The 13,844-nt window shown below is 51.7% G+C and overlaps 1 protein-coding gene across 1 annotated transcript in view; it reads left to right on the forward strand.

Moving 5' to 3' along the window:
* NMT1 (N-myristoyltransferase 1) overlaps positions 1 to 13,844 on the forward strand; it is a 53,944-nt gene that overhangs the window by 35,967 nt on the left and 4,133 nt on the right. The window contains exons 4-11 of the mRNA XM_011985958.1: positions 2,950 to 3,068; positions 5,462 to 5,553; positions 6,397 to 6,513; positions 7,635 to 7,805; positions 8,653 to 8,761; positions 11,668 to 11,838; positions 12,428 to 12,595; positions 13,580 to 13,717. Coding sequence (XP_011841348.1) covers positions 2,950 to 3,068; positions 5,462 to 5,553; positions 6,397 to 6,513; positions 7,635 to 7,805; positions 8,653 to 8,761; positions 11,668 to 11,838; positions 12,428 to 12,595; positions 13,580 to 13,717 — 1,085 coding nt within the window. The remainder of the gene's footprint in view (positions 1 to 2,949; positions 3,069 to 5,461; positions 5,554 to 6,396; positions 6,514 to 7,634; positions 7,806 to 8,652; positions 8,762 to 11,667; positions 11,839 to 12,427; positions 12,596 to 13,579; positions 13,718 to 13,844) is intronic.

The raw sequence follows: 13,844 nt of genomic DNA on the forward strand, positions 1-13,844 counted from the left end.
CACCGTGTTAGCCAGGATGGTCTCAATCTCCTGACCTGGTGATCCACCCGTCTCGGCCTCCCAAAGTGCTGGGATTACAGGCTTGAGCCACCGCGTAAACTTCCAGATTCTTTTAAAGCAAGTTCGAAGTGTCATCCTTAGTCATTTATTTGTTCATGTCGGCCTTGAGAGAATTGGCTGCATTCTTGCTGTGCTCTGCAGAGCAGCCTTCCACCCCTGCTCAGCAGGAGGTACTCAAAGGCCGTTGTAAGGGAGAGGGCAGGCTGCTCCCCACAGAGCAGGACAAGCAGAGGCCATGATGCTGGCACCAGACCAAGGACAGCACAGGAGCCTTGGGCTGCTTCTTGGCATCAAGGGCACTCCACAGTGGGAGTCTAGTAAAAGTGGCTGCTCCCTTCTCAGTGTTTCCTGTAGCTCTACTTTTTCACACCCACCCTGCGCCACATAGTCCACCTGCAGCCTGACTGACTCCTAATTATCCTCGAGGCCTTGCCTTTACATATTTCCTCTGAGAGGTCTTTCCTGACACACACAGACACAGGTCCCGTAGCACCCTGTACTTCATTCTTACTGGCCCTTGCCATGCCGGGTGGGACGTGCCTCCTCGCTCGTCTCTTTGGTGTCCATGATGGTGAGGACCTGTGTCTGTTGCATTCGCCAGCCCCTGCCACAGAACTGGCACATTCTAGGATTCAGTGAACACTTGTTGAAGGAGTGAGGGAATGGAAGTGCCTATTGCGTGTAGGACCTAGTAGCCAGCCTAAATGAGAAAATTTAGCCTTGAGGTTATTTTAGTACAGTAGGGAAGACCATCAGTATTCTTGGCCATGGAAATAATTAAGGGGGGAAAAAAGGTTCTAAAGTATATAGGAAAAGGTATAAATTCAATACAAGTTGGGAAATCAGCACCTAGGTAAGACTAGAGGGTCTGGCCCTCAGCTTTGTAGGCTCAAAAATGTTTTTTTAATATACATAGCTGTCAGTTGGAAGCAGATTGACTTAAATTCACAAGAGCTACTTTATGAATAATCAAATGGTGGGTTTTGGCTGGGTGTGGTGGCTCATGCTATAATCCCAGCATTTTGGGAGGCCAAGGCAGGAGGATCACTTGAGTCTAGGAGTTCGAGACCAGCCTGGGCAACAGTAAGACCTCATCTCCCCTCTATGAAAAGTAAAATTAGCCAGGCGTGGTGGCGCATGCCTGTAGTCCCAACCCCTCGAGAGGCTGAGATGGGTGGATCGTTTGGGCCTAGGAGGTTGAGGCTATAGTGAACCAGGGTTACGCCACTGCATTCCAGCCTGGGCAACAGCAAGACCCCGTCTCACCCGGTCATGAGCTTCCTGACTAGGGAAGAAAAATATGACCTCTCTCCCAAGCAAACCTGTTGGGAAGCCTGATTACCAATAGAGCAGGCTGCTTCCCTGCTGTGTGTCCCTGCCTTTCCAGATCCTGACCCTCAGCACATAGATAATGACTCATTTATTTACTTTTCCCCAGAAGATGGTATGTCTTGTGAGGACAGGGACTTGGTCCTTTTTCCTGCTGTACACTAGGGGCTGCATGGTCACTGAGTCACTGGTGCATGGTTGGTGCTCAGTAATGTGTGTCATGAAGAGGGTGAGATGATCAGTGCTGGCGGTGGTGTCGTGCACTGTGGCCTCATGCAGCTCTTTCCACCACCCTTGCCCCACAGATTCATTCTGGGAAGGTCTAGAACTGCCTGTTACATGTTAGAATGAAATGTTTGGACTTTGGGAGGCTGAGGCTGGTGGATCACTTGAGGCCAGGGGTTTGAAACCAGCCTGGCCAACATGGTGAAACCCCATCTCTACTAAAAAAAAAACCTCCAAAATTAGCCAGCACGGTGGTGGGCACCTGCAATTCCAGCCACTCGGGAGGCTGAAGCAGGAGAATCTCTTGAACCAGGGAGGTAAAGGTTGCAGTGAGCCAAGATTGCACTGCTGCACTCCAACCTGGGCGACAGAATGAGACTCTGTCTCAAAAAAAAAGAAAAAAAAATTGGATCAGGAGTCTGTAAGTCAGTAAAAGCATGAATTGAGTGCCTAGTCTATACTGAGGCCTTTGCTAAGAACACTGTTACTGAGTTGGTCCCTTTTGAAGACTCTTGTTTTCCAAAATGCACTAAACATTGCGTTCTTCCCAATGTAAACATGAGTGAGCCCAGTGTGGAACCGAAATCATCCCAAGGGTGAAAATTCAGTGTGAATCTCTCAGCATTTATGAGTCCGATTGAGCTCTGATAGGAATGAGGGCTGTGTCTTTGGAGCACTCCCGCAGAGGAGGGGCCTCTGCTGCTCAGGGAGGGGATGTTGTGTCACGGTGACTTCCCGGCAGCACTGTGTAGACTTGGTGATTCAGCCCAAAGGCACTTGCAGGACTCTAAACACTGAGGGCCTGAGTTGGCAGGAGCAGTTAACTGGCTCACACTGCTGAAAGCCAAGGCTGGCAGGGCCACGATTGAGCCTGGCGCCTAGAAGCCATCATCTGGTTCAGAAATGGGCCCAGTACATTGTTGTTGCTGTTGACACAAAAGCAGCCTTGTTGTGACTCCTTACAAACCCATCCAGATTGATGGGCCTGGGCCAGGGCCCTGACAGCAGCACTCTTTACACCAACCAGGAGGCAGGAAGCCAAATTACTAAAGATAAATGTTTGTCATTCAGTGACCCAAGGGAGATTTAAATGGATTTCCCAAACACGAACCACCTTGGATCCCAGTGATTGTCCTGAGGTTTTGCCATGAATTGGCCCTCAGTTAGGGGCTAAGGGTAGCTGGAAAGACGGTTTGCAGTTGCCAAGCACAGAATGTTCTTCAGATGGAGGGCTCCTAGGGACAGGAGGAATTTGCTCTGGTTGAGTTTTGAGCTGAGCCATTTACTGCCCTGAGGGGGCAAAGGGTGAGGCTCACAGCTGTGTTCTTCTTTCAGGCGAAGTGGTGAACACCCATGGCCCCGTGGAGCCTGACAAGGACAATATCCGCCAGGAGCCCTACACCCTGCCCCAGGGCTTCACCTGGGATGCCTTGGACCTGGGCGACCGTGGTGTGGTGAGTGGGCCCTCAGAAAGTTACACCTGTGGGTAGGAGCCACTTTCACAGTAAGCCCTGCAGTCTCACCGAGACCACGTCTCCTCGAGCCGTAGAGAGCTGAGCCAAGGAGGTCTGAACAGACCCCCTTCTGTAACTTCCTGGGGTAAGGCCAAGACTCCACATAAATAGCTCTTAGCTTTTCTGGCAGGTTGAAAGTTAACCTCTATAGCTCCCCAACGTGGATACCTGTTTTTCATTTATTCTTTTTTGTTCATTCATTTATTTCCTTGTTTTCTTTCTAGTCTGTCTCCTGACTAGAGCAGCTGGGGCTGCTAAATGAGGCCCTGTCCTCCCCTTTCCACCCCGGCCACCCAGAGCCCCTTGTTTTGACCTGAGGGATTTATTTCCCTTGTAAAGAATGATGAAAATGTCACCTGGCAAATCCCACCACTTTGAGAGGCCGAGGCAGGTGGACCATGAGGTCAGGAGTTTGAGACCAGTCTGACCAACATAATAAAAGCCCGTCTCTACTAAAAATACAAAAAATTAGCCAGGTGTGGTGGTGCACGCCTATAATCCCAGCTACTCGGGAGGCTGAGGCAGGAGAATCATGTGAACCTGGGAGGGGGAGGTTGCAGTGAACTGAGATTGCACCACTGCACTCCAGCCCAGGCGACAGTGCGGGACTCTTTGTCTCAAAAAAAAAAAAAAATTCTGTTGACATTTTCCTTTTTTTTTTTTTTGAGACGGAGTCTTGCTCTGTTGCCTAGGCTGGAGTGGCAGTGGCATCCTCTCAGCTCACTGCAGTCTCCACCTCCTGGGTTCAAGCGATTCTCCTGCCTCAACCTTCCAAGTAGCTGGGATTACAAGTGAGTGCCACCACACCCAGCTAATTTTTATATTTTTAGAAGAGGCAGTGTTTCACCATGTTGGCCAGGCTGGTTTTGAACTCCTGACCTCAGATGATCCTCCCACCTCGGCCTCCCAAAATGCTGGGATTACAGGCATGAGCCACTGTGCCTGGCCTTTTATTTATTTATTTATTTTGAGACAGAGTCTGGTTCTGTTGCCCAGGCTGGAGTGCAGTGGCACAATCTTGGCTCACCCCAATCTCTGCCTGCCGGGTTCAAGCGATTCTCCTGCCTCAGCCTCCCGAGTAGCTGAGATTACAACCATCTGTCACTGTGCCTGGCTAGTTTTTGTGTTTTTAGTAGAGACAAGGTTTCACTATGTTGACCAGTCTGGTGTCTAACTCTTGACCTCGTGATCTGCCCGTCTGGGCCTCCCAAAGTGCTGGGATTACAGGCGTGAGCCACTACACCCAGCCTTTTTTTTTTTTTTTTTTTGAGGTGCAGTCTTGCTGTCTTTCAGGCTGGAGTGCAATGGCACCATCTCAGCTCATGCAACCTCCGACTCCTGGGTTCAAGCAATTCTCCTGCCTCAGCCTCCCCAGTGGCTGGGATTACAGGCGTCTGCCACCACACCCAGCTAATTTTTTTATTTCTTAGTAGAGATGGGGTTTCATTTCATTGGCCAGGCTGGTCTTGAACTTCTGACCTCAGGTGATCTGCCCACCTCAGCCTCCCGAAGTGCTGGGATTACAGACTTGAGCCACCACACCTGGCCAACAGAATTTTTTAGTACCAAAGTTGGGCCAGCAGATGGAGATAGCTGAGAAGGCAGAAAAAGGCCTTTATGGCTAGGTGTGGTGGCTCACACCTGTAATCCCAACAATTTGGGAGTCTAAGGTGGGAAGATCGCTTGAGCCCAGGAGTTCAAAATCAATCAGCCTGGTCAATATAGTGAGACTGCCCCCCCTACAAAAGAAAAAATAATAATAATTAGCCTGGCATGGTAGTATGCACCAGTAGTCTCAGCTACCCAGGAGGCTGAAGTAGGAGGATCGCTTGAACCCAGGAGTTGGAGGCTGCAGTGAGCCATGATCACACCAGTGCACTCCGGCCTGAGTAACAGAGTGAGACCATATCTCGAAAAGAAAGGAAAAAAAGGCCTTTGTTTGAGCCAGATGGTAAAAATGAGCCAATGTGGGAAATAGCAGTGACTCTCCGTGGAGTAATTTCTTGACTAGCTTTGAGAGTCATCCCTGCACAGCACTTCACAGAAGTCGAGACCAGTGGCTCTCCCCTGTTGATGGCACAGAATGGTGAAGTGGTTGGTTAGGTGGCATTCTCGGTCTGCCACTCTGCTACGTGATGGCTCCGTTTTCTACTCTTAACTAGGGTGCTTGCTCCAAGAGTTCCTACCATGCCAGGGGGCAGAGGGATTTGTGAGACTCCACGTTGTTTTTGGTGGTTTGCTTCATCCTTCTGAAAAGCCTAGAGCCGCAGGGTGTTGGAGTTGGTCTCCTTCCTGGCAGAATACCTCCAAGTGAGCTGCTTCTTTCTTTACAGCTGAAAGAACTATACACCCTCCTGAATGAGAACTATGTGGAAGATGATGACAACATGTTCCGGTTTGATTATTCCCCAGAGTTTCTTTTGTGGTAAGTTGTAGGGGCTTTCTTGAGGTTCTTGAGGGCAAGGTGTAGAGCAGAACCACCACAGGGCACCAGAGTTTTCATCCCTGCCAGGGGCCAACCTTTGAATGGCAAATTAGTGTGTCATTTTTGAGTTCCTGCATCTGAAGGAGACGTGCTTTCACTGGCGCTTAGAATTGCAGCCTTGTTTAAGACAATTGACTGGGTGAGGGAGACCTTCGTAGAGTTGGTACCCAGGGAAGAGGTATTCATTGTCTGGTGACTTTATATAAGAAAGGAAAGCGCATGAGACCTACTAAGACTGAAAGAAAAGAAGGCACATTTTCTATCTAGTTCCTGAGCATGCTCAGTTGTATAGCCTTGCCTGGCTGAGCCATCCACCTGCCCAGGCCACGTTTAATATCCAGGAAGAGAGAGGCATGGGCCGAAATAGAGAGGGACTACCTGAAAGGGAAGGAAGAATTTGCACCAGAAGGAGGGACACGGAGACCAGAGCTCCAGGGTTGCCACAATCAGCTCTCAACCATGGGACCCACCGTCCTTTGAACCAAAGATGCCAGTCTCTTGGTTCAAGCTGTCAAAATGAACACACAGAAATTGGATCAGGCATGAAATCCTCAGTATGATAACCTTGGGTTGGATGAGTAACTAGGCCAAGTGGGATGAGTAGCCAGAAATGGTGATGGCTCGATTCTGTGTGTCCAGGAGGGCTTGGCCCTAAAGAGAATTCAGCTGTTAACCCCCAGGGAGGTGGTAGCACCAGGTCAAAACCAAATTTGACTGTGGAACCCAAACAGCTTGTCCAGCCTGCCGGCAAGCAGCACAACAACCCCAGCTTCTCTTTTCCAGGGCTCTCCGGCCACCTGGCTGGCTCCCCCAGTGGCACTGCGGGGTTCGAGTGGTCTCAAGTCGGAAATTGGTTGGGTTTATTAGCGCCATCCCAGCAAACATCCATATCTATGACACGTAAGCACCAGCACCTACCCCCACCCCACAACACCGCCATCCTGCTTGGTCTGGGAGGGAGGAGAAAAAGGCTGAACAATGTGCCCCATTAAAGAAAGAGGGACAGTCTCAGGAAGGGAGGACGCCCAGCTGCTGGGACTGCAGATTCATCTTAGGAACCACCTGTTCTGCTCAGAGTCCCAGTTGGCTCCCTTGTTCGTGGCCCAGGTTGGAAGGAGCCCAGCCTGAGACCTGGTGTGCCTGCTCAGCAGAGGCTTGTTTTTATTATTTTGTAAATTTTATAGAGGCAAGGTCTTGCTATGTTGCCCGCGCTGGTCTCAAACTCCTGAGCTCAAGCGATCCACTCACCTCTCTCTCCCAAGAGTGCTGGGATTATAGGCGTGAGCCACCGTGCCTGGCCAGAGGCTTTTTTTAGTCTCACTGTGTTGCCCAGGCTGGAGTGCAGTGGTGCAAATCTTGGTTCACTGCAACCTCCACCTCCAGGGTTCAAACAGTTCTCCTGCCTCAGCCTCCCAAGTAGCTGGGATTACAGGCATGCACCACCATACCTGGCTAATCAGAGGCTCATTTTTGAATGCCTGTACCAGTCACACATGGAAGCACTTGAACAGCAGCAGAAATGGGCCAGAGCCAGTGTGACCCAGATTCAGATAGTCCTTGGGGCCTGTGATCTCTGCTCTTCATTTTCCCTGGAAGTGTCCAAACCATCTGCCTGCCACCGTCTTCAGGGCTTATCAGCTGTGTTATTGAGGGAATCAGAACCTTGAAACCCTAGAATTGCCTTGACCTGCCCCACGGGTTCCCTGTGCTGCTTCCCTGCATGCTAACGGTGGGATTCCCCAGCCGACTCCTAGGGATTCGTCAGGGAGATGCTGGTGGTGCCTTCAAATAAAGGCGTTTGCTTGAGTCCCACCTTCCTTTGGAAATAGACTCTGTTGAAGTAAGGCAGGCTCCTGGCCTGGTGGAGCGTGGTGGGGAGTCCCAGTACTGAGTGCAGGTGGCAGCTAAAAGCACACCTGTGCTGCCGACCTGGTCCTTCCAGGTGTGGCTGCACGTGCTTGAGGGGATCACCATTCCCTTCTCTGTTAAAAACCTTGTCACCTTGATGTTTCCCCTCTTAGAGAGAAGAAGATGGTGGAGATCAACTTCCTGTGTGTCCACAAGAAGCTGCGTTCCAAGAGGGTGGCTCCAGTCCTGATCCGCGAGATTACCAGGCGGGTTCACCTGGAGGGCATCTTCCAAGCTGTTTACACTGCCGGGGTGGTACTACCAAAGCCTGTTGGCACCTGCAGGTAAAACTGTCTTCCTGTAAGTCCTTTAAAATACTGGTGTCTGCACTCTAGTTGAGGAGCATGGGCCACTGTGAGTCACAGCTCCGCCTTTAGCGTCCCACCTCTGGAGTATCTGGTAAGGCGGGCACCTGGTGCCTGCAGGAGCCAGATTGGGAGTGTGGAGAGGGCAGGAGGGTTGTAGGGATGGCAGACTGGCAAGTCTGTCCCTACCTTGTCTGGAGGGCTCTTGGTGTCTGCTGGCTGCTGCTATTTGGAGATGGTGGGGGGCGGTACTGATGGTTTGTGTTTGTTTTTAGGGATGAGCTCAAATCTGGATTTTTATGGGAAATGTCCTAAAATTTTAAATGGTTGGCTCAATTTGTTTTGAATATTGTGTGCACCAAATAGAGCAAGTCTGCTATGTGATCTAAGGGCAACCTCTGCCTTAGAAAGTTGTTTGAAACAATTGAATAATCTCTCCCTAGAGAACTTTAAAAGTAAAAACACCAGGTGTGAAGGCAGAAGAGTAGGGAGGAGGGTGAGTGCCTCTGCCATCATCTTCTGGGCATGACTATAGCCCTTTTCCGTTGACTTGATTCTAGGAGTGAGGATTGCTCTCTCCAGACAACCGCTGTAGCAAAGGAATAGTTTTGGAAATTGAGCAAGAAAAATAGGGAGAAAGAAGATCTAGGAGGAGCTTTGGCAGCACTCACTGGGGGGAGGCTGGAGAGCAGGGTGACACCACTGGCTCCGGAGGCACCTGATGTGTCTCTCACGCCACCTGCTGGCCAGCTGGGGTCTCCCTGCCATTGTCCTTGTAATAGGGATTGGCCAGAACCCTGAGGACAGGACATTTGTGTCCCCACAGGTATTGGCATCGGTCCCTAAACCCACGGAAGCTGATTGAAGTGAAGTTCTCCCACCTGAGCAGAAATATGACCATGCAGCGCACCATGAAGCTCTACCGACTGCCAGAGGCCAGTGGTGCCCCGGGTGGTGGACAGAGAACAGAGAGAGGGCAAGGAGAGCCTGGCTGTCAGCAGGAGAGAAAGGGCTCTGGGTGAAGAGGGGGCTTTCTCCTACCAGAGGCCAGTGGTGCCCCAGGTGATGGGCAGGGGGCAGAGAGAGGGCAAGGAGAGCCTGGCTGTCAGCAGGAGAGAAGGGCTCTGGGTGGAGAGGGGCTTTCTCCTACCGGAAAAGTGAACCAGCCCATAGTCTTCAGATTTCCTGGACTTTCTATTTCTGTTATCTGCAGCAGGATTTTATTTTAGTTTAACTTTCTCAGTTCCTCTGAGCCTGTGCCTGGACTAGCTTCTCTGCCATCTGTTGAAAGGCTCAGAGAACACCTATTCCCTGTAATTTTAGCCTAAGTAAAGCTTAAATAGAATGATGAATCCACTTAGTGAACCTTCATACACATGGCAGTGTGTTCCAAAGCCCTGCGCAGATGCACTCGAGGGTCTGTGGCACCCCTCTGCCAGGCCAGGTGAGGGGTGACCTGAGCTTGTGAGGGAAGCCCTGATTTCTAATCCCAATTTCCCTACCCAGATTTGGCACTGAAGGACTGGGCAGCTTTAAAGTGAGCTGCTTTTCTCTTCTGGGTCTCAGTTTTCCTAGTTTCCCAAAGAAACAAATGCTCCAACTGTGGCTGGCTTCAGGTAGGGAGTCTTTTTTTTTTTTTGAGACAGGGTCTCTCTCTGTTGCCCAGGCTGGAGTGCAGTGGCAGTCACAGCTCACTGCAGCCTTGACCTCCCAGACTCAAGTGATTCTCCCACCTCAGCCTCCCAAGTAGCTGGGACTACAGGCGTTCGCCACCATGCCCAGCTAATTTTTGTTTCTATAGAAACGGGGTTTTGCTGCTGGGCACGGTGGCTCATGCCTGTAATCCCAGCACTTTGGGATGCTGAGGTGGGCAGATCACAAGGTCAGGAGAGCGAGACCATCCTGGCTAACACGGTGAAACCCCATCTCTAGTAAAAATACAAAAAATTAGCCGGTCATGGGGTGGCAGGCGCCTGTAGTCCCAGCTACTCAGGAGGCTGAGGCAGGAGAATGACATGAACCCAGGTGGTGGAGCTTGTAGTGAGCCGAGAACGCACCACTGCACTCCAGCCTAGGCGACAGAGCGGGATTCCGTCTCAAAACAAAAGAAAACAAAAAAAGAAACAGGGTTTTGCCATATTGCCCAGGCTTATCTGAACTCCTGGGCTCAAGTGATCCACCTACCTCCAGCCTCTCAAAGTGCTGGGATTCCAGGTGTGAGCCACCTTGCCCATCCCAGTAGGGATTCTTAAAATCCCTTCTCAGGCCGGGCGGTGGCTCACGCCTGGAATCCCAGTACTTTGGGAGGCTGAGGCGGGCAGATCATGAGGTCAAGAGATTCACTGCCAACATGGTGAAACCCTGTCTCTACTAAAAACAAGAATTAGCTGGGTGTGGTACGTGCCTGTAGTCCCAGCTACTTGGGAGGCTGAGGCAGGAGAATCACTTGAACCTGGGAGGCAGAGGTTGCAGTGAGCCGAGATCGCACCACTGCACTCCAGCCCGGCGACAGAGCAAGACTCCGTCTCAAAAAAAAAAAAAAAAAAAAGGAAAATCCCTTCTTTTTCCTCGAAGTGCTTCTGGTTGGCCATCAGTCCACACAGTTACTGAGTTCCTGCTGACGTGAGGGCTGCCTGCCTGGACTTCTCAGCCTCTAAACAGGATTGATCACTCTGAAATCAGGCTAATCCACCAACGGATTGAGGTCATTAGTGTCCCATCTTGAGAGGCTGCTGCAGTACCGTCAGACACTGCCAAAAGCACAGGTTTGGGGGACTGTGGTATGTGTCTTCTGCCTTCTGTTCTCATGACAAATCTGCCCTGCGTTCTAGGCCGCTGGGCAGGCAGGCAGAGAGCATTCTTAGAGTGCCGCGCAGCCAGAAGACTGCCTCACCCGTATCGGGGTGGAAACCCCAGCATGGCTGTGTTTTCAGTCCAGGATTTGAGGTATCATTATGGGAGCTGCCATGTAGAATGAGGTCAGTGAGTGTTCCCTAGAGAGACGAGGATTTAACAAGGAATTTTAGAGGCTGGAGGTTCTAGAACTGAAGTTTTAAAAGCAATTCCTGCACTGGGAAGCATTGTGTCAGGCACTGACTGAGGCCTGTAAACTGTGACACCACCCTGTTTACAGATTGCCCCAAGCCCACCTTTGTGTATCTGAGCCTCTGGGGATGTTCTGCCAGCCCGGTATTTGCCCCACAGCATCATATGGTTTCATTCCACTGGAGCATTTTTCTAGCAAAAGCAGCTGCCGGGTGGGACACTGACTGGGGATGAAATCCTGGGAGTATGCTGCTTTTCTTCTGCATTTAACTTGCAGCCATGGCTCTCTGGGAAGTACTGGCGTAACAGTGTCTGGGCGGGCAGAACCTGGCTAGGCCCTGGGGTCTGTGAAGTGCTCTAAGTCTAGCAGAGAGCGAGCAGTGAGTATGGGATGGCTTCAGTCACAGTTCAGTGAGAAGCCTGTGAGGACCGCTGGGCTGCATGGGCAGAAGGTACAGCTAGAAAGGCCAACCTGGCCCAAGGGTACAAAGTCTTGTGCTCTGGGGCGGGGAGTTTGAAACAAGGGTGGAGCATGAAGGGTTGTGTTTTCTTAGGAAGTCAGTCTGGGGCCATGTGGATGATTGATTGATGCAGCAGCCTGAGTCCTCCTGGACTAGGAGGGAAAGGGCCAGAAGATATGGAAGAGGCAGGCCCTGTGCCTGAGGAGAGATGCACGGGGGTGCAGGGAGCCTCCAAATGACCAGGGATTCTCTCTTGAGGGCCTGATCTGTCCTCACCATGGATAGACCCAGGGTGATCAGCTCATCTCACTCCATCTCTTCTGTCTTGCTTCCAGACTCCCAAGACAGCTGGGCTGCGACCAATGGAAACAAAGGACATTCCAGTAGTGCACCAGCTCCTCACCAGGTACTTGAAGCAATTTCACCTTACGCCTGTCATGAGCCAGGAGGAGGTGGAGCACTGGTTCTACCCCCAGGAGAATATCATCGACACTTTCGTGGTGGAGGTGAGTCAGGGAGTGCTGTTCCAGGCCTCTAATGCGTTGCCAGAGCGGCATCCCCCTGAGTGGCCGGGTTCCCAGGGCTTGAGTGTTGGCACCCTAGACTTCCTTGACCATCCGTGTTTGGTCCTCCCTAAAAACAAGGAGTTGGTGCTTGAATTTGCTGAAAAGATACCTTTGGATCTGGCTTGAGCCCTTCTCCCCCTCTGCCCCACTTTGATAACACAGAATAGAGAGAACTGAGCCCCGCTTAATCCTTCAGGACAGCCTGCAATTCCCTGCCTGTCCCAACTTAACCCAGTGCTGACCAGACGTAGGAGACACAGTCTAGGGGGGATGTGAACTGCAAGAAGAGGTCCCTGGTGGTGCCCCTGCTGGGAAAGAGGTTTGGCATTTTCAGTCTACGATCACGGCTCTGTCCTCAAGTGCCCTGAGCCAACACCCTCCTCCTCCCCACATGTCCTGTTGCAGTTTCCACCTGTTTATCTAGAGGGGCAGAGCTGCCTGAAGGCAGAGCAAAAGAAAACATTTTGTTCCTGGGCCACAGTGCCACTTGTACATGCTTGACATTGCCTCTTTATTGCCTTCCCTTCAGAACTCAAACGGAGAGGTGACGGATTTCCTGAGCTTTTATACGCTGCCCTCCACCATCATGAACCATCCAACCCACAAGAGTCTCAAAGCTGCTTATTCTTTCTACAATGTTCACACCCAGACCCCTCTTCTAGACCTCATGAGCGACGCCCTTGTCCTCGCCAAAATGGTGAGGAGCAGACCAGGGGCTCTCTGGAGATGTGCGGGGAAGGGGCAGTGGAGCCATGGTGAGCACAGCTCCCGGGACGCAGCCTCCCATGGGCTGGGAGGCTCCGAGTCCTCCTCACCTCCTGTTCTGCTTAGGCAGGGTTCCTGCAGTTTTTAGCCAGAAACTCAATACTCGGAAGGAGCAAGGAGCATCCGAAGTGAAGGCATTGAACTCCTCCTGATTCATTTCAGTGAGTTTCATTCTCACAGGAGGCACCACCAAGGAGCCTGAATAGCCAGGCCTGCCCTGGGAGGACACGGGTTCTCCTCACAGCTTTCCCAGCGTGGGAAAGGGGTGATTGCTCTCTGTCGTGGTGAGTCATCGGAGTGTCTGACTGCCAGCAGCGGGTGGAGAGCCCGTCGGTCAGTGCTTCGCTGTGGGTTCTGGTGACCTCCTGCACCCAGCCCAGCCTGCTGTGGGCAAGCTGGTCCCTGCCCTGTGAGAGCTTCTGCTCCAGTTGGTGAGGTTTAGGAAGCATCTTTACAGTCTCCAAGCGACACAGCAGGTGTCACATAACATGAGGTGCACTGAGGGCCTGAGAGTTGGGGTATACATGGAGTAAGGAAGCAACACAAACCCCAGGTAGCTGACGGGAGCCAGCTTCTCAGAGGAAGGGGCTCAGGGCTTGGACTCCAGAGAGGACTGTGGAAATGACTAGAGTTTCAGGGAGGCATAACCAGGAATAGCAAGAGCCCCAGTCTGGACACTGAGTACCTATGTGTATACTCAGAGGGAGACTGGGCAGAGGCCAGGCTGGAGGGGGCGCCCCGAGTGTCCTGAGAACCGCCTGGAGAGCGGAGAGTAATGCAGAAGCAGCAGAGCTTCTGAGGGAACCTTGTTCTTGTGGCTGCCCACAGGACAGCTTTGAAATGGCAGCAAAGGGTTAGGAAGGAGGCCATCCCCACCTGTCCTCACCTGTTCTTCTTTCTCCCTGCTGCTTTGCAGAAAGGGTTTGATGTGTTCAATGCACTGGATCTCATGGAGAACAAAACCTTCCTGGAGAAGCTCAAGTTTGGCATAGGGGACGGCAACCTGCAGTATTACCTTTACAATTGGAAATGCCCCAGCATGGGGGCAGAGAAGGTGGGCACCATGCAGCCAGAGTCCAGGCTGCCCAACCCAGGGAATCAGTGTCTCCAGCAGAAACCGGGCCATGGGTTGGGGAGACAGCTGCAGTCTGGGTCCTTGTTACCTGGAGTTGAGCCTTTGA

The sequence above is a fragment of the Mandrillus leucophaeus genome, unplaced genomic scaffold (genome assembly GCF_000951045.1).
Source record: "Mandrillus leucophaeus isolate KB7577 unplaced genomic scaffold, Mleu.le_1.0 Scaffold290, whole genome shotgun sequence".
NCBI classification, from domain to species: domain Eukaryota; kingdom Metazoa; phylum Chordata; class Mammalia; order Primates; family Cercopithecidae; genus Mandrillus; species Mandrillus leucophaeus.